This window comes from Neocloeon triangulifer, unplaced genomic scaffold (assembly GCF_031216515.1).
Source record: "Neocloeon triangulifer isolate White Clay Creek 2 clone unplaced genomic scaffold, ASM3121651v1 ptg000004l, whole genome shotgun sequence".
NCBI lineage: Eukaryota > Metazoa > Arthropoda > Insecta > Ephemeroptera > Baetidae > Neocloeon > Neocloeon triangulifer.
Window position 1 is genome coordinate 2087493 of NW_026775547.1, and position 21823 is coordinate 2109315.

At 33.4% G+C, this 21823-nt stretch overlaps 1 protein-coding gene across 4 annotated transcripts in view; it reads right to left on the reverse strand.

Moving 5' to 3' along the window:
• The window catches only part of LOC132193563 (monocarboxylate transporter 10-like), a 156900-nt gene that overhangs the window by 64977 nt on the left and 70100 nt on the right, over positions 1–21823 (reverse strand). The window contains exons 1-2 of one of the 4 annotated variants that reach the window (XM_059614315.1): positions 4355–4507; positions 2467–2929 (exon numbers count right to left, since the gene is read on the reverse strand). The exons of the other annotated variants lie outside the window; for them this stretch is intronic. Of the exons in view, the coding sequence (XP_059470298.1) occupies positions 2467–2860 (394 nt within the window). The 5' untranslated portion in view covers positions 2861–2929; positions 4355–4507. Of the gene's footprint in view, positions 1–2466; positions 2930–4354; positions 4508–21823 lie in introns of those variants that run through there. 4 annotated transcript variants of the gene reach the window in all.

The following is a 21823-nucleotide window of genomic DNA, read 5'->3' on the forward strand; positions in this document are numbered from 1 at the left end:
ACTAGTTTGTGCAGATTGAATTAATTAAAATCTTTCAATGACTGAGTATAAGATTATGAGAAATTTTATTCCAGTTATTACAATTAAACTATTATTTAAATTTTAAATGAATTCCCCTGTTTCCTTTTAGAAACTATATAAAAACATCATAAAACATTATAATAGCTCTAGATCCAATACCCTTAATAGCGGCGGTTGATGAAAGATTATTCAGTTGATAATAAAGTGGTGGTAATTACAGTCAGAGCGGGGAGCGAAAAAAATTAAACAAGCCGACGCTCTTCTTCTTTAATGGGCGTTTATGGCGAAAAGCTACTTCATATATCAGTTCGGATGACAGATATTTTGTGGAAAACTTCTCAATTCTGTTTGCCCGCCAACGATACACGCTCGTGTAATAAAAGGCACAGATTCCGTTTGAATTTTTATCTGTTTCACATGTAAAGACCGGCGCCTGCCACCCAATATCGTAAAACTCTTGAAAAGCAATATCTGAAAGATCGTTTTCCTGCTGAACCTTTGACTCCAGCCGCGCATATAAATGAATAAATTTAATTCCACTTAGCAATATAATATGCAGTTGGGGAAATTAAATTATAAGTGGAAACGATCATCATGCCGACATCTGGGCAATAAACAAGAAACGTTGCTGCTCATTTAATGGCGCTTGGATTGTTTTCCTTTCGCGCCAAGAGAGAAGAAGAAGAAGAAGAAGAAGAAATCACGATGTTGTTGCGAGAGACGGACGAAAAACTTTACACATCTCGCTAAGGAATGGAGATGTGCATGTGTGTGGGAAAAGATAAAAATCAAAATGTTCCGGGTCCTACTTTGAAATATGTTTGTGTTTGAAACTTAGTATGAATAAAAAGTTAGTGCTAAGTAAACAAAAAATTGTCTACGAAAACAAGGAAAAACAATTAAGATTGAAGAGATTTTTGTCAGAATTATTCTAGGAAAAAAAACTTGAAATACAGGAAAGGATTTTACGCTCCATTTAATTTTTTTTTTAAGTTAATTAAAGGAACGAATCTGAAATTTGTTTTGAACATTTTCAATGATTCACCGAGTCTATCTGAAAAGAATAAAGATTTGAATTTTTTAAACGAATTAAAAGTCTTGAATTGTTGCAAATTAAATTTGCAGATTTTTTTCGCTTATACATCTAATATCTAATTAATTGGCTAACCTAAATAATTTTTTTTTTATTAAAAAATTGATAGACGGAACCACTGATTACTCCAGATTTTATATTTTGAAATCCATAATATCTGGTTATATTTTGCAAATAATAATTGCCGGTCGGTGTAGCCTCTAATCGAATCGAGTTTCAAGTTTCACTCTGCGCCGCCAGATAATAACACAGACGGAGATTAACCCGAGCCTGTTTTGTGCAATGAATCGCCGCGATCGCTTTTGTTTTAATTTCACGCTCATTTGTATGCCTGCAGCTACAACACGCACGCCCGTTTATTACCACACATAATTTTTTTTTTTTGTACGAATCAACAAACTATCACATTTTATAAACCGTGCAATAAAATCATTATTGTGATGAAGAAAGGAAGAAAAGTGGATGTCTCCTTTCGCTTAAAACGATTTTAATCTTTACCCGATAATTTTTTTAAATATCGTCATTGTTTGGAATGAGTCAATTAAACACATACACATACATTGATGAAATTTTATGATTTAGAATGAATAAATTATTTAAATTAAGTGTGGTCAATATGTGAGATTAAAAAATGTATTTGGCAAGTATAAGAGTAAATTTTTGAACCCAATAAACAAATTTCTGAAACTAAATTGTTCAAATGATGAAAATTCACAAATTTATATTTATCATAATTATTGTACATTAATTTTAGCAAATGAATTTTTTTGCTTTAGAATGAAGTTGAGGTGGAAAGATCTTATAAATTTTAACTCATCTAGAAAAAAATTAGTTTCAATGGAACAAACAATTTACATTTAATTCTTGCATCAATATAACATTATTAAATTAAATTTTCAAATTTTTTCTTTGGCTCATGTTCAAGTAAAAGTTTTAAACTTCAAAATTCACATTTGATGATAACAAAATTTTACCTGAAAACATTTAAAAATTTAGGCTTGTGCCATCTCATTTTTAGGCGGGTTTTCAAGTCAAAGATAATTATAAATAAATACAAATATTGACGATCTTAATTTGAAAAACAATAAATTCAGTCACTTTTTGACGTTCATCAAATAATATACAGTGATATACAGTATGATGTCCTTATTTGGAAGCAAAGCAATATTTATTTGGTTTTTATCCATGCAAATTCCGCTTAATTTAATTTCTCAAACACCAGCAGATTAGCAAAATATAAAAATTTCTTTAATTTTCTTCATAATGTCACCTTAATTTTTTAATTTGATATTTTATATCTTTTATAACTGCATTTGTTCATTAAAACGATTTCCTTTTCAACTGGTACTCACAAGACTCTGGTTCACCGATGTTTGGCCCGAACTTGTTGATGACTTCAGCGAGGAGCACGCCGAACGAGTAGTGGATTCCGTGCGTGAGGATTTGGACGAGCACGGCCACGACGACGACCACCCAGCCCCAACCACCCTCAGGGTAGTAGTGCTGGGTGAGGGAGAGCAGGTGACGGAGGTCGGGGAAGAGTCCGTGGTTGGGGACACCCTTTTTTGACGACTGGCGGCTGCTGTTGGTGTTCGAGGTGGGCACGCCCGAGTCTTTGAGTCGCGACGACGACGCGCTGTCCTGCTTCAGCAAAAGGCAGTGCGGCAACGAGTGCGACCGGTACAGCCGACCCAGGTCGGCCGCGCCGGACACGCCGGACAAACTGTCCTCCTCGTCATCCAGCATCACACGTCGGGCGCTTCATTTTCCAAGCACACACTCGCCGTCCAACTTGCACACACTTCGCGAATATCACTGTTTGAAATTACAATTATTATGGTTTTTTTTTTTTCATGAAATATAAAAAATGATCAATTGCAAATTCTATCTTTCTGATTCCATAAATTTGATACTTTTTTATATTTTTAAACTCTGGAGCTCATTTTAAAAATTTTTATTGCTATTCAATTTAAGCATTTTGATTTGTTACTTATTTTAAACTTGTGAATTTGAACGAATAAACAACAATAATAATTATAACTTCCTGCGATTAATCCGCGCGGTTTATTTTAACTGCCACAGGAAAATTATGAAGTGAAAAATGGATCAAGTTTTATTATTTTCTTTGTCATAAAATTTCCTAAGCTAAATAAAAGAAACTGCGCAGACTTCGAACAGAAAGTTAAAAAACTATGTAACTGTAAATTTCAATTAATTTTTAAACAACAGCAGCGATGTAAAAATTTCATTACAAACTTCAATATCAACGAAGTTTTTCATGGGACTCAAATTATTTCTTAAGATCTTCCTTGAAAATAACTAAACAGAGCCGTTAATTTCAAACATAAATAATAAATTTAAAATTAACATTCATTGTTCATTGTATTACAATTCATAAGAATTTGCGGGGAGAGGGGTGAAAAAGGTGACGTTTAACTTCAAATTAATTTATCTGGCTCAGGTGCGATTAAAATTTAAGCCCGAGTTTTTTTTTAATTTTTTATAACAAAAAAAATTAACTTTCCATTTTTTTCTTCAGAATGCATAATTTTGTTTCAATAAAGATTAAGGTACACTTCTGAAGTTAAAAATAGCATTCATGTATAAAAAAGTAACTGCTTTATAGTTTTTACATAAAACTTTAACAGCACATTTATAAAAAAAAATTAAATTAAACATAAAAAAATTAATTTTTTATTACTTTAACCGTTTTTAACGTTTTTTTTCTAATATTTTTTTTATATTTGTAATTTTTACTGATGAAAAGTCAAAATTTCTGTATCAAGACTAAAACAAGCAATATCATAATATTATTTAATTGCTGTTGAAACAATTAAATTTATACAACTTTGGTATAGTGACAGTTTTTGGATGAATTTGTATAAAAATAACTTATGTGTTTTTTGTTCATTGATCTTTACTAATGTTTTATCTTTAACAAAGTAAATATTATTATATCATAATATAATATACATTGTATAATATTAAAAATAGAAATTGCCGGTATTTACGATTTCTTTGTAAGAAATTTAGACGTGCAGAAAAACTTTAAAAAATCTTTCAATTTCATATATGTATTTTAAATTTTACTATCGTGCTCAGTCAGGCTCATTAAATATCCCCATTTAGTTTCTAAAATTAATAAGAAAAATTAAACAGACAGAGATATCGAGAATCGAGAAAGCACAGAATTTTGCTATTTTACTCTTAAAAAATAGTAGAATCGTTTCAAAAACGAACCTTTTCGCACCAATTACAAGTCCATGATGTCCAAATCAAGGGTCGACACCGTGCAGAGGTGTCGGACACCGGAGGTCGGACACTGACACACACGAGAAGGATCGGCGAGGCGAGCAGGTCGGTCCTCTCGCCATGCCATATGGTGGTCTTCTCGGCGGCGAACTCACTCGCTCTCTCGCAGGAGCCTCGGCGCGCTGCTCCTTTCACATCTCTCCCCACCTTTCTCCCATCCCAAGTCAAAGTTCACCGACGTGGCCATCGTTTAGCGCGACTATTAGCAAAGCGGATAATTAAAAACGGCACCTTTGCCTAACCGAAAATAATAAAATTTTATAATAAAATAAAAGTTTAAAAAAAAATTATAATTTATTTCTGGCGATATCTGGGCGAGTTCAACATAAATAAGTGGAGAGGATCTGGTTTGCGCAGCTTCTTTTTGCGCCCGCCAAACCGGCACTCGCGGCTCGCAATCTCTAGTGGGGCAAAATTTTCGGGCGAGATTTTGCGTTGCTGATAAACACGATCGAGAGGAATGCGCTCGCTGGTCAGTGGACACATCTCTTTTATTTTCGGCCGAATCGGTCTCATTATCAAAAATGGGGATTTGAGTGTGCGTCGTAAAAGGAGAGATTATATTTAGAAGGAAGAGAGACGCGCGGTCGTTTAGGAGAGCAGCGTGGACAGGCAAATATCAAGAAGTAGACTCACGCGTTTGATTGCGTCATGGAAAAAGTCCTGGTTCACCTCCTCGAGAATGCTGTCAGGATTAATTAGAGACAGTGGATGTTGTTTTGAATAGAATTTAAATGACATAAATAATGCGGCTTATTTAACATTTAAAGATATTTTGAGCAATTAGTTTATAATTTCTCTGGAACATACTGCATTGTAGATTTTGTAATAAATTTATAGCTAGAAACAGAATTTGTCTAATTCCCGCAAGGTAAACCACTGGTGGTGTTGGCAACCAGGAGAGTAAATTTATTTATGCAACATGTAATTCAATTAAAGAATTTTTATATATACGAACGTTTAATCGAATATATAACAAGAAAAGCTCTTATATTTCTTTCCATTCCTTAAGTAAATAAATAATAATAATATTAAAAAAAATATATTTAACATAAACATTTTTTTTGTTGTAAATAATGAAATTAATTATTCAAATAAAAATGTAACAATAATAAATAGGTAAATTAGATAAACACATTAAGAACAGTGTTCCATAAACTATAATGAATCTGTGAAACAAAAAAGGTTTTTCACCCTCAAAAATAATAAATCAAAGAAATCTTTTATAGTTGGAAGGTGTATCAACTACCTTCTCATTATGAGGCTTCAAAACAGGAAGTTGAATCTGTTTATTGTTTTTCAAAATTGAAAATCTTCATGTACGTATCATAATATTTAATTAATATGTATTATGTGGTTTTTTCAATTTTGCTGATTTTTTGTATTTGTCTTGCTCATGAAATAGGGTCGCAGACCGTGACCGAAACTGGTAGAGCCGTTTGTTTTTGAATAAAAACAATTTTTTGCAACGAGGAAAAGCCCGAATCTTCATTTCTATGTATTATTTGTTTGCATTTAAGATAAACTGTTACCAGTGCAGTTTTGAAATTAAATATAATCAAATATTTTAACCCCTGGTATTCCAATTAAAAATAATACAATTTAAAAAGATCTATAAACTACCAACTTTCAGAGGTTGAATTACAAAACAGCACGATATTTTTATTTGAGGCAGTCATTGCCTAATTAGTTGTGATCTGTCGTGCTCTTTTGCAATTCAACCCCTGAAAGTGCGAAGAATTCATTTTGAATGTTCGATTATTATTATTTTTTTTTAAATCAATGATTCTCCTACAATTTTTCTAGAAGAGAAGATTTACAGTACATCCAGAAATAAAATTTATAATTCAGGTTTTGTACAGAATATCAATTTAAAACTTGAATTTAAAATAACTTGACCAACGAACTATCCACTTGATAAAAATTGTATTTTCTCAACAAAACACTTCCAGGTGTGCATATTTTCCTTTAGATTTGTCTATTTTCATAGCGTATATAAATAACATCAAATTCTAGCCAGAACCCCTAATAATGTTTGCAAAGTTTATCTAAGCTTGTCATAAACAATAACAATTTTCGCCTCACATCTTTTGAGATAAGAATCATCACACACGAGAAAATTCTTTTGAGTCGTTCTGGCAGCAAAAAAATGCGATACGATTTCCTGTAGTGACGTGCGGATTGCTCCATAATAACTGAGGGCAAGAGGCGGCAAAACAAAAAGAGCAACCCAGCCCAAAAGAAAAATCCCGCTGCTCGGAGATTAAAAGTGGTCTCCCGCGGTCGACGGGATGAATTATTATAAAAATTCGGCGACGGCAATAAGTCAAGCTACATCTTTCAAAATCGTTTCCACTGCTGCGGACAAATAAGCAGTGAAATTCGGCTGCTTAATCCGAGAATGATCGACGCCGAGGTGCTGGAGAAATGTGACGGACGAATCATTTATTACGAACCGCGTGTCTCGTTCACGGGTTGACATTCAAAGAGCAGCGAGTCGAGAAGTGGCTCGCGAGAGATTTGATCGTAAACGAGAGAGAGGTAGCAGCAACCTTGGTAATGACATTGCTGCAGCGTGTCTTTTTATTATACACGCCTATGTATGTATGTATGTGAATTCAAACGCATGACAACTCCACCGGCATCGAGCTCGGTTTTATCGCTTCTGCGCGCTTAAAATTCCAATCAATTAGAGGCTGAAAGGCGCAAAAATCACGTAGAGCATTTAATTTAGTGGGTATAAATCATGTGTTGAGGAACCAACAATATTACCAATTTACTATTTCCATAGCTCTAATTATAAAATGAATTCTATTAGCTTTACTTTATCATAACCCATAAAAAAAAGAAATAAATTTTTATAATTAATGCTATTAAAAAATATATAGACTTTATATTAGACGGAATAAAATAGTGTTATTATAATTATTTAAATTTATTTTACAAACTAACAATTTTAAATATTGTTATTGTTTAGTTACCGTTATATAATAGTAAATATTAAAATAAGGTAAAATTTCATTTTCAAACAGTTAATAAACTGATTAAATAGTTTATTATAAATAATATACGATGCTATAAATATTCAAATGAAGGGCAAGTGCCAAATTTTCTGATGAATTCAAAAGTATCAAAACCATTAAATCAAAAACTTCTGAGCGTAAATCATTGAACATAAATAAAATATAAAAAAACAACAAAAGGTTAACTTCTGTTGGCCTGAAACACATGAAACAAAGGAATTTGAGTTTTTAATTTGCATTTCTAACTCAAGGAATCTGCAATGACGCGAAAAAAAATCCAGATAATGTTTGGGAAAAAGGAGAAACGTTTTGTTAAGTTCAAATATGCCAAAGAAGACCAATAAAATTGTAGATGAAGATGATGAAGTTTCTCCTTTAAAGCAGTTTTGAGTTTTATAAGAAAATACACCAATTCATGCGACTTTAACTGTATTAATAATTCAATAAAAAAATTCATAAAATTAAAAAATTTGATTAACTTATTGCTTATCAAAAAATTCGAAAAATTAAAGTCTCCAGGTGATACTATTTGGCTTTATGTGTGTTTCCGCCAATTTCATTGTATTTATATTGTATCAAATAGAGCTTTCGATAATTAAATCATAGTTTATCTATAAAAAATGATCTTTTTCTAGCTATATTTTTTTCAGCAAATAATCAACCAATCACTATATCATATTAAATGTTACGATCTTTGTTCAAAAAACTATACTTGACATTAAATACGTTAAATTTTCTTGCAGTATCTCTCATTAATCCAAATATTAGTATTTTTTTTAATCATTTAGCTTCAAACTTTCAAATTTATAGATGCCCATGGCGTCATCAACCAGCTATTTGCCTCGATAAATTTCAGCAGACTTTCATTGAATAAACCACGTGTCAGCCGTTGCAGCATCAACAGCTGCACCGAGCCGCCTAATTTATGTCTTAATTTGATGCCATTTATTAAAAAAAGCCGAGCCGCTCGATAATTTTTCCTTCATCGCGCGGCAATAAGCGTGTCGTCAATAAACTTCAATAAGCCATTCAATTCATCATCGGCCGTTTATTTTTGGCCACGCGGCGGCGAGAGGAAAAAATTTCTCTCGTCTGGCCTTTTTGCGGCGCGGTTTGGCTTTTTTGATGATGAACACGTGCTCGTCTCTGATGTTATTATTTGGTAAGGACATTGGCGAGCACCGGGGACGCGGCCAGAGAGATAACTCGGGCGAAATGGAGCAGAAGGAGAATCGCCGCCGACAAAAAGCAGGGGACCGGTGCGTAGCTTTTATTGTTATTGCATAACTTTACGCTTGTCCCCACGGATCTCGAGAAAAGTGGTGAAAAAATGGTGAAAATTGCGTCAACAAGAAGGACACGTGTTCGGAATCAGTGGTGACGTTTGCTTTTTCCAATAATTCCTCATGGAAACTTTTTCTCTTGTCACAAATTTAATGCAAATAACTTAAAGTGGGAATCTCTGAATTATAAAATTCTTTGTAAAAAAGTTAATTTTCTTTAACCAAATTTTAGTTTTCAAATAATTAAAGAAACAAATTGAAATTAAAAGAGTCTATTAATTGGTTCCACTTTTTTAAAAAATAAAAAAATATTTTATTAGTGAGTGAAATTCCATATTCGTTTACTTTTATTGGAGTAGTTTAAATTTTAAAATACAATATAAGTCCTAAGAATATATTTTAATTTCTAAGTTATCAATGAGGTACGCAGCGTTCACAGATCTGCTTGTTTATAAATATTTAATTTTAATTTGTTTTCTTTAGGGAAATTAATCAACAACAAAATAAAAATTTAAAATAAATAAAAGCAATAATTGTTAAAATAATTGTTTAAAAACAAAATTTTATTAAAAAAAAGGTTATTTAAACACACATACTTTACACATTTATAATTATTTTTAATTTAAATAAAAATAATTAATTATTTAACTTGACTCATTGCAATAAAATAAAATTCTCAGATGCAGTTATTTGACAAAAGCTGGTTTATAAAACTTCTGAAAATTCCTTAAGTGATTATGCTAATCAAGGGCGAAAATTTCCCAAAATAAACATTCATTTCAACCACACACCGGTCAATTTATCCGTACATGTTTGTAATTATTTCCCATTTCATTTGAGGGGTTTTTTTGGTGTTGAATAGAAAATAAAAAAATTTTATTTAGTTTTCGATTAGAGATTTCTTGTTGTTTTTAGAGTTCTGAAACATTAGAAATGATTCATGACGGAATTGAAGACATAAAATCGAATTTTTCTAATTTTTACATTGGAAATTATTTTAAAAATAATCTCCTTTTAAAGCATTTGCCGCTTTAAAAATAATTCCATCTCATAACTTCTTATTCAGAAATTTGCCTGAAACAGCGAATCTAATGCCATTGGACATATTCATCTTAAATCTTATTTTTTTTACTTTCTTCTCGCGTCACCTCAATTTTTCTCCTGGGGGAAGATCACCATCTCTCACTTTTACCCTTTCTCTTCCGCTCTAATGCAAACCGAGTATCTTTTTTGTGTGCGTCCTCCTCGCGACGTTTCTGGCGGAGACAGGGCGCGAAAAAAGCGCACACGAGAGTGAGGGTGGATAAGAAGAAGTCGAGAGAGAGAAAAGGGACGAGGACCAACGCCAACCACACGATCCGACATTAAGATACAAACACACGGAGAGAGAGATTGGAAACAATCGCTGGGAATTAATGGCACGCTGTTGTAAACAGAGCAGTTAGAGAAAAGTTGGTGTGTGTATTTATCAGGCGGCGAGGAGAGAAATAGAGAAGAAAAGCGAGCGAATGAATTTGACCAGTGTGGAGAAACTTTCGTCACCGCCGGCTGGACCAAAGCCTTTATTTTCTTTTTATGCGAGATAAAGTTATGGGTCTGTGCGAGCTTATTATTGCAGCAGTGGATTGCAAACGTCTGCATTTCGGTCGACAAGGGACGAAATTAGCAAAGCGCAGAGATTTTGCGAGCTGAAAATTACTACGAAGCGCCGCTCGCAAATCAGCGAGTTTTGAAACGGGCACCCGCAGAGTTGTCGAAATGTTTAAAGGTAGAAAAAATATATTATGCTTGATCGAAATGAGAGCTTCTGGCTGGCGATTTTTTTATATAAATAAGTCATATAGCCGATATCTTTCATCAAGTTTTTAAATTTGCATACTATTTTATGCAAATTAGATCCACAATTTTTTTAGATTGATAAATTTACTTTTTCCATCGCAGAGAACTCATTTTTTTCCATTTATGTGCCAAACTCATCTATATGATGGTTATTTTTTCATGAACTTTTCCCTTTGGTTATATAATGTATTGAAAATATATTTTTTTTTTCTCAATTCATTTGTTGAAATAAAATTCAGCGTTTTTAAGTGTCTTCCTGGTAACTGTATCAATGAATTCTCAAAACAGCTCAACAGTATAATATTGGGAATTTCGAAACTATTTTATTTCTAATCTTTGAAATAAGATTAAGACATTTTGTAAAGAGATTTCTTTAAAATTGTCATCATTATTTGAAAATTATTTATGGAAATATGGAGGGAACTTCAGGAAATGTAAATTTTCTCGTTTTCTTCGTTCCCGAATGGCAGTGGTTAACAAATTTTTTATTCTATTTACAATTAGTGTTGAAAAAAATATATTTTAATTTTTTTCATCCTTCTGTTTGGCGTAATTCTGCTGCCTTTCCTATCGTCAAAATACATAGGGAGCAGAAGAAAGTGACGAAAGAGATAAACTTCTGTGATTGCAAGATACAAAAACAATACATGGCATATTTGGAACCCTTTTCCGTCTCCTTTCTCGCTTTGATGAAGGAAAGGGATTTGGTCTCCAGAAAAGTAAAAGTAATAAGCAACACATCTCCCCCCTTTCTTATTGCCTCGGGCTTGTTTTTGCTTTTTCCACTCCGCAGCTAATAAGGGACTCCTTCCCGAAAAGTAATCAAATCACCAAAGCCACTGCTGCAGTTTTTCAGTCTGGATTAACTTTTCGTTTCCCCTTTCCCTATAAACAAAAACGTGTGGCAAAAAAACTAAGATAAATTCATTCAAGTGACTTCGCTTATGATCTCCGTTTCTTATCTCAAATTGCGGCAATTAAGAATGTCAATTAATTCGTATCTCAACACACTAATTGTAAGTATCGCAATTAAACCCACTAATGGGGCTAATTAAAACCGTCAAGCGCAGAAGATAATCTGAAATTTCAACTCACCAAACTCTCTTGGCGGTCGAAAAGTAACCAAGGATGGTATAAAAAGGATCCTTACCTGCAACAAAAGAGAATTTTATGGATTAATTAAGCATTAAAGCTCGTACACGGTGGTCACTATATTTGGACCAGCGCGTAACTTGAGAGCTGAAATTCACGGTGAACGTCTGCACATCAAAATCAATTAAGCATGCTATGATGTGGTAGGCAGCAGCCATTGTCAAAACGCTCTCGGATTGCGGTTGGCACGAAATCGAGCTTTCATGCCGCCGAAAGGGATCCGAGATACGACAACCAACTCCATCAGCGAAACCAAACATTTGTTATTAGCCCCTCGAAATGAAATTTTAAGCCGACAGCCCTGCTGACAGCGCCACCTCAATCACGCAAATCCACGCAAAAACAAAACAAGAGAAAAGAGGCGCCGAAACTTGTCCAATTAATTTCCGCTCGTGTTTGTCATGGGGTAAAAATAGCTTTGGAGAGAATTAAAGATTTCGTTTCATATCGGACAGGAATATGGAAGGCTAAAATTTGCGTGGCAAGAATAATGGGCAGAACCGCTCTTACTAACTATTAATGTGCATTAATTTATGCTCATTGACCAGGTCATGTGTCATGTCACTATGTACATGCTGTTGGTAGCGAAGAAAAAATTGTGTTTGTGGTGATTGTACTAAACAAAAATTGAGTGTCTTTTACACCCTGCAATGAATTGAAATTACTTTAAAGAAACAGTAAGATGATTTTTTTTTTAACAAAAATATTTAACTTAATAATTAGAAAACTAAAAGACTGCTTAAAATGTAAGTTTTAATTAAACTATAAATCTATTCAACAATTTGTTTGAAAAAGTTGACATTCAAGGAGATAATTATAGAAAAGCCCGATCTCTTCATTTCTATTCAACAAGATAAACGTTAAATTAACATATTTTCACGTAAGTTTTGTGTAAATTAAATAAATTTTGTTATTGATTTATTCAAATTTATAATATTTTATACGTATTTTTTATGGATATTCTGTTTATTTTGCAGTCTCATAAATTTTTTTTTAAATTATTTTATTTATTTAAAAAAAAAAACCCCCGGAATGAAACTAACAATATTCAAGTCCAATAACATTTTATATCTACAGAATCCCTGTTTCTCACTAAAACTGTAATTAACATCTCAAAATAATTATTTATCATAACAAAAATTGAAATTTAAAAAAAAAAGGTAGAAGCTTTTAAGAGCGTATTAACAACAACTTCCTACAGCTGAGTGGAGTTTTGAATTAAAGCACCCCTCGAGAGTGAATTGGTCGGAGCGAACACTTGCATCTTCCAAAGTGCATTCCTGTTTCTCCCAGCATTAGCATCGTTGACATTCCCGCCTTGTACACAGTTGGCCGCTAATTAGATCAGCAGGATATCGGTCTACCCGGCAGAGACGACTCTTAGACTGCATTACCATAATGAGGTCGTCGCAAAATCGAATTAGAAACAGAGAAACAACTACGTGAATAGACTCCAGGTGCCGCAAAATAAACACAGCAGATGAGCAACAAGATAGGGTTGGGACAAATTAAAATTATTAACAACATAAAGAAATTTGATATTGGATTTAAGTAAGTGGAGAGTAGATTAATGAGAAATTTTATATTCATAAAAAAATATGTAAAGTTAAACTGGCTAAATTCATCAAGTCGTTCGGTTTCATACACAATATTTAATTTTTGAGTGTTCTCTCAACGTTATAATCTTGATAAAATAATCAAGTATCTTTAAATATCAAAAAGCACATTCAATTAAACTTATAGTTTGCACACGAACTTATAAAAAACACAAAATATGTTATTTTACAAAAATTAAAAACTATCAATAATTGTAAAGTAGGTTTTAAATTTTGCTTATAGAGGAATACTTTAATGAAGAGGTGAAGAAAATTGTTTAAAAAATAGATTTATTAATTTGATTAATTTTCTGACAAACTTTCCAACCAAAAAATTAGAGCGCGAGGTACGCGGAAACGGTAGACTAGTTCCGTCTAGTACGTTCTCTAATCTTTCATTGAACTCTACAGTAAAAAATTCTCTCGCGAGCAAAAATGAGCACCAAAGGTGCGTGACACCAAGCTTCGGAGAACGGCGAGCGAATCAAGAGAGCAGCACGAGCTAGCAAACCGCTGGCGCTTCTGGCCCCCTCCAACAGATGTCGAGTCGCCCGGCAAAGTAATTTCGCGAATTTTGCCAGGACAAAGCATAGAACAAGAATCTTGGTTGTGAGCCAGAGACTTAGCAATTAATTAGCAGTTTAGAGTGAAATAAGGTGACGTGTTCCAAATCATTTGAGGTAAATCTTATTAATTACAATTAATCTAATTTGCGCCAGCTTTAATGTAGCGGAACAACAATTTAATTTTAAAAATAAAGCTTTCTTTATTAATAATAATTAACTTGTATTGTAAATTATTTAAATAAAAGCAAGGTATGATTCAGGATTTAAAAATAATGAAGAAATAACTTGTGGTTTTACAGCGTTTTTATGATAGTAGATTTTTTTAATTTTCCTCAGTACAGTTTGGCTTGAGATAAAATCAGTAATTGTATTATGGGGAGAGGGATTCATTAATAGTTTGAAAAATTGATGTTTTTAAATTGTAGTAATTTAAAAATTTTAACCAATTTATCAAGATTTTTCAGTGAATTTTCGTAATTTTTATTATTATTTGATACAAAAACTTTATTTTTATAAAAAAAACATCCCTCAACTGGCGTCATTTTAGTGGAACTGTTTCTTTAAAAAATAACCTTTGCCGCAGCCAACTTGGCTGTCGAAGGTTGTTTATTTAACCAGTCGATCACTTTTAATAAATAAATAGAATTTAACTTGAATTTTATTATTTATCTTCAACTCGTTGACATAGCATTTTACGAGTGGCAAAAATAGCACAATAATCCTCATGGAATTGGCCTGAATGTTGTCAATTTCCTCGCCGAGAATTGATTTGGAATCCCCAAGTCAACTGCTGTGGAAATTGGTTTTATAGCCCGCACTGCCTGTGCATCGCTGGCGTGCACAAAGGGTTGAATAGTTCGGTGCACACAGAATGAAAAATGCTCAGTGAGCGTGAATTGCGCTCGACTGCTGGCGAAATTTTATGGACATATCTTGAGGGGAAAAAATTCACTTTGGCTGTTGGGATCAAATTGAGACAACATAAAAGCGAGCGGACGGCAATAAAAAGTGTGCGAGACGCGCCCTGCGTGTCTTGCCGAGAAATAAGTCTCTTCGTTCGACTTTTCCATCAAGGGGTGCCGCACTGGGAGCGGACACGCAGCTTTAACTGCCATTTATTTCGCCGCCGATAATGAGAAAAACCGCCCGCTTTCGCACTGATGGGGCCACAAAGCAATTATTCACCATCTGGCTTCGTCCTTAATTGGGTCGAGCTGGATATTGGGCTCAATTTCGCTGAACTTTGATATCAAGTAAAGAAATGGAAATTGATTGATTAAAGAAGAATTTGAAATAATTTAACAATTTATTACAAGGTGAGTCAGCTATAAAAAAATGGCTCTCCGTATTTATTTTGTATATCCTTGCATAATTTGCACTAATTGTAAGAATGATGAGAGCCGATATGACTCAAATTAAGGAAACATAGAGCAATATAATCATATAATCAATATAATTTAAGTGCCCTGATGCCAATTTACAAGAGGATTCTGCTTTCAGAAAATTATCACGAGGCATATGATTATTTATGATTGTTAAATAGTAATAATAATTAAGATTCATTTCATTACAAGCGAATCCACGGGATAGAAAATACGAATATATTCTTAATATAAAAATCAAAATTAAGGTTTTAAAACTTGAAAATGAACATATATAAATATTAAACTATACAACTAAATAACATCGTTTTTAAATAATAGTGGATACGAAAATTAAAAGTAAAAATATTAATTAAATTAGTTTTTTAAATAAATATCAACTAATCTATTAATAAAAATATTAAAAATGTTTAAAAACATTTATTTAAAAATTTAATTACAAAAAATAATACCTTTTTAATATATAATAAAAAATTTAATTTTGCTTTTTAGCCCTGCGTAGTCTATAATACAATTATCAGGAGCGCATTTCGGGTTTAAGTCCGGCAGCACACAGTCATTAATCTCACCTGCTAATTACGCCATCCAATCTAATCCAGAAATAGCCTCTATAGTCGCCAGTATTAAAATAACCTTTGTTGTAACTCCGTGGCCAAAAACAATGCGGATCCCGCTTCTGTCTCTCGAACTAGTTCGGTCTGTTAATAAAAAATATAGATGATGCGCAGTTCATTTCATTACCGCTAATTGATCAAACCGCTGCGCTTTTAATTATACACACACCGTGATTCGCACAGGCCAATTTTGATCTCAGTGGGTTAATTGATGCTGCTTATGTAATTTTTTTTCTTGTTTTCAATCTGCGCGTCCGTCATTAATTGCGACGTGAACGAGAATCAAGTGTGTAATTATTTTTGAATCGCGCAAAAAAAAATCATTAATGCTGCTGCTAACTAGCAAAAAAGCGGTAGATTTCAATCTTATTCAGCACTTGAAAGGTCAATCATCCGCCAATTTGGTTCGAAATTGCTAATTAATTCGCTCTGGCAGAAAAACATGTTCCGAAATTTTTTAAATTGACACACTTTGAGGTGAGGATTAATTAATTTTGACATAAGAAATTCTAGTTATTAAAATATTTCCTATAAATATTCATTTTCTCTTTTGCATTTTGATCCCGTGTAATAGAAATTTTCATTACCAAGGCGATTAAGTTGCCGAGCAATTAACTAAACGTTTTTTATGGTGAGACTGGTTAGCAGGAAAATTTATTGCTACGCCGGTCAGAAGAGGAGTCATTAAATTGAATCTCGCTCATTTAGTTGGCACAGGAACGACGCCCTGTGATCGTAAATTACTGTGTATCATTAATTTCTGCGCAATTTGGCTCAAAAGCAAATTCATTTGTGCCAGTATTGCATGTTGGATATCGATAACTAGGCAGCAATTTGATTTTATTACGTTTTCCTGCCTGACGCCTTTAATAGGCTCAGCAGATTTTAATTTAAATAGAAAATCAATCTCTCTTGTGTAGGAAATGAAATTAATTTTGAGTTCAGAGGCTAATTATAAGCAATAAATAAAGGATGAAAATATAAAAACAAAATACTGAACACCATGAGCGTCCCTTAAATATATTTTAGAATAATGATTTTTAATAACTTCACGTCTAGGCACCCTACAAAATTTAATCATTTTGTTATTTACGAATAGTTTAAATTATTATTTCATTAAATACAATCTTATTGTTAATAAGTTGCAGATTTTTCTTAAATAGTTATAAAAAATAAATTAAAATTGAAAAAATTTGAAATAATTATAAATTACTTTTAACTTTAAGGAAGTTAAAATTAACAATATTAAATATTACATTTAAAATTTTAATTGAAAATTCCAACTTGCAAATGTTTCTGCAGCTATGAGGTAAAAATAATATTATCAATTTCTTTTATTCTTTCCACAATTTATTTCAACACAAAGTTCAATTTAAATTTGAACAAAGGAAATTGAAAAATTCTCCTGATTCAGGATGATATATTTTCTTTAAGACAAAGCTCGCCCCAGACCTTGTGACTTTAGACGCTACGACGGCGCGTTTTGTCTTTTTGTAAGCGCTGAAAAGCCTCGCTGCGAATAATCCCAGGCCATCGCTCGTCGTCTGACTCACCAGCAAAGACAAATTAATGCTCTTGTGCCATTCTGGTGCGCGGCCGTAAAACAAAAGAATCCAAGCAAAACACTTGATAGCGTGAATTCTAAAGAATTTTTTACTGCTTCGGCTGCGCACGTCAAAGTCCAACGGCTTTCTTTTGTCACCAAAAGCGAGGGCGACAGGCCTCTTTTTTCGCCTGCAGCACTTCCTGATTTATTTCCACGGGCAATTTTTCTCGCACGCTTCAATAAATCTCCTCCGGCAATGCTGCTGATGACAAACACACGCACGCCGTGTGTACATCACATGCAAAACCGTCGCCATCATCATCAGACTGCGGCAGCTTTTTATCCGCCAGAGATACGTACAAATTGCAGTCCATCATCGCGTCGTCACTCGAGAGACGCCGGACGTGCAGCGACGGAGCGGATTGCGGATGTGCATTGTGTGGAAATTGCACAGGATAGGCGTTTTATTTTGATCTATGTGGATCAACTGCGGAAAATGAACCAGACAAAAGCTATTGCCCTATTGCACGTTAAAACCTGTCTTTTTTACTTCCTTTTGCTTTAATAGGAAATATATAAGATATGATAATGTTTATTCGTTAATTTTGAGGTCAAAATAGTTGATAACATAACTATTTTTCATTAAAGATATTCCGTATCATTATGGAACTTGCAAATTGTATTTTATATTTATCTGTAGGAATAATCTTCTTAACACAATTTCCAGCCGCACGCCCGGCCTGATTGCTGAATGAAATAAAAATTTGATTTTAATAATTATTGCCATTATCGTTTGCAACCGAGTTTATTTGATTGTAAAACAATACAAAATTATGTATGCAGCTTAAAATATATTAATGAATCACTTAATATGACCTTTTCATTTACAACACAAAATAATCGATTAATAAGGAGCTTTGATACTTTTTGGTGACTTTAAATTCAACGTCCTTAAAAAATGAGCAAATCAAATATAATTATTCTGATGAACACCCTTTGAAGTGAAGTGTTTTACTAAAAATTAATACGGAATAATATAATAGCTTTTTATTCAAACAGCTATGCACGCCGCGTAACATTACTGTTTCACGGGTTGCATAACCACCTCTCCGCCTCATAATCGTACCCAATTTAACATAATTTTAAATATTCTTGTTTAAAATAAGCAACATGAAGTCGATATAATTTGTTATTTATGAAAACAAAATTGTTTAAAAAGTCATCGCTATCTTAAATAAACACAGAGGATCAGGGAGAAGCAAAAAATTTAATACTAGCTTTTTGTGCCAAGGGTGTGATTTCAGGAGATAAACCACTCTCTTAGAAGTCGACGCGTCTCTCCACCTGTTGTTTTCTTTGCGTCTTTCTCTCAATTTCGCCATCCTCGTAAATCGCATCTCGGACCGCGCGTCTTTTCGGCCACCAAAAGAGATTCCCTGTTTTTTTGCCTGTATTGTGCATGAGCAATAAACAATAGTGAGTGGCTTGACGGCACAAAAGCGGTGGACGGCATAAAGTGTCTCTGGCGGGATATTGGAACCTCTGCACGCACATGCATAGTTTTTATCGCATATTGGACAACATGCCTTGAGAGTTGAGAGGCGTTTTGTGGAGGAAAAATTTTAGCCAAAAAGACATTTCTTTTCTTGGGTAAGCATTGCAAAATAAATAATTATAAAACAGAATTGAATATTATAAATTCTATAATATTCATTTACTATTTGTTTCAACTATTCAACTTTATAATTTATAAATTATTTTTTAAAAATTTAATTTTTTTAAATAATTTCAACATTAAGCGAATATATTTTACAACTTGAAATTATTTTTTAACAATAGTGTTTTTTTTTAATTTATTTATTTGATCAGTGGTTTTATAAGTGATATTATTGCTATACAATGAAATGAAGTTCAAACGAATGATAGATTATGGAAAGTGATGAGGCTATTGTTTCATTAGTAATATATGAATGGTTATGACTATGAACTACGAGATTTAGTTGATTCTTCATTCTACTCTGATATTATAATAAATATATAAATATATGGCAATATTAAAAAAAAAAATCAATTCAAATGAACTGGTCGAGCATGCCGCAGTTAGAAAAAAAAATTGTGAGTGTGATTGATACGCCTATAAATTAAATGCACATGTGTGCTACCTGATTCTATTAAATTTTATTGAAAAAATGAAATGCCTTTGCTGAATAAATATATGAGAAAATAATTCCTTCACGAAACGAATCTTAATGCGATTATACTGCTCGCGGTCAGCATGTGATTTTCCAGATCAAATACAAAAGATTGCAAATCCGTTAAAGAGAATGAAGCTTTCTTTCTTGCAAAGGAAGAACCCGATGAAAGATGGAAGGCGACATGGTCAGACCAGACTTTCGAGATAAGCGCGGCTGACAGACTTGAGGCGGATTTGCATTTAAATTGAGACGCGCACTTGCCAATTAATAAAACAAGTCGCGCTAAAAGCACCGGCTCGGCTTTATAAGAGCGTGGAATAATCAACTTCCAAATCAGGGCAATTTATTATTTTAATTGTTAGGCAGTAAAATAATCTCAAAAAGTTGTGATGTGAAAATGAAAAAGTAATTTTGATATAATATTTTTGCATGGTTTTGCTTATTAATTATCACATCAGCAGATTTTAATTACCGTTGATTACATTGATTCAACTTATTGGCACCTGATGGTTGTCGAAATTGATTAATGTTGTGTGTAAGAGATGATTTGCTGATTTCCAAGGCCGGCTGCCACTAGTGCTACTTATAATAAAACTAATTGACGCGTATTGAGAAGTCATTCGTGTGTGTATGTTTATAAGGGAATATGGCGCGACACTAATTTTCACAGAATAACATCTAGAAGTTTTCCCCTGCATATTTTACAATTTTTTTTTTTTAATTTTTGTTATCAAAGATAAAGTTATAATGACCGTAATTATTATACATTTTTATAATTTAAAAAAAAATGAATAGTTTATTCATATCTGCTTTTATTCACTTTTCTCAAATAAAAACTACTATTAGACTAAATATTAAGGTATATATAGTAAAATTAAAAAAACTGGACTAGTCTACTCAATCAGCAAAAAAAAAAACATGCAATTTGTAGTTTTCTTCTAATTATAGTTGTAATACTTAAAATGATCTACCGCATGCTTGTATTTAATTTATTGATAGAAATCCTTACATTGCACTTCACTCAATGCAGAGCAATAATTCAACTGATTTTTAATCATTTAAAAAATAAAAAATCTGGCTCGGCTATTATTAAGTTGGCCTGGACCACAAAGGATTTTGAATCACAGAGCTTAGTCCCTTAAAAACTAACATTTGAAACTATTGTTTTTGCTTTTTTTTCTATTTTTCAGTTTAATCAATTTAAGACAACAAGGTTTGCGCTGAATAAACTCTGTTGGATGGACATCGGGACAACGGTGAAACAATTTACACGTATTCTCGGCCCCTCCCAAACCTGAATCGGACGCATCTCATCTGACACTGTTTTATTGTGGCGCGATTGTCATCGGCCTGCGTCGTGGTCACGGCGGCGCTTCTTCTTGACACTGGAAAGCAATTAGCCTCCGTCACTCTCTGCAAAGTGGATAAAAGTATTTTACGCGCTCACTCGACCGCAATAAGAAGAGAGCAGGTTGCGGAGAGCATTTGATAAAATTGAAATGCCACCAAGTGTGTAAATGTCTTCAATAACTTTAGTCGGGAGTTAACGGCTGTTCCCGAAAAACGATTAACTCCAGGGGATTTGCGGTTTACGACCTTTATTATCCGCACTAATCAACGCAATAAAGATAAAACGCGTGTAACTCACTCGCCGCCTAATGAAATTTCGCAAATAATTTAATATACACCTAAACTACGAGCCATTAAAACGCACAATTCCTGATATAAATTTCTCTTAACGACGTGCACACAACGCAAACGCAAATTTCTTTAATTCCAAATTTGGGCAGCCACACACGGCGTTGTCTGCGGCCGCTCGTAAAATATTCAATTCTAAAGCACCTCCCGCAGCTGTGAGAAGATTTTCTTTCTTTCTAACATTTCAAACGTGAATTATCTCCCGAGTCCAGCTGCGAGCCTAAAACAGCTAATTAACCTTGTTTTTCTTGTTGGTGCCAAAGCGTGTCTCTCTCTATGCATCAAGAGCCGTGTGTGTGCCAAGTGCATTTGAGGCCTGCGGCGGACGAGTGGTGTTGCGGAGCACCAGGACATCATGCGGCCAGATGGTGCTCTTTTTCCACTTGAATTGCTCGCTGCGCATTAACGTCTGTTAATTTATGCTCAGTACTTCATCAAGAGACCGAAAATGAGGGTATGCTGACCATAGATTCTTGATTTTAAGTAGTGCAATAATTATTTGTT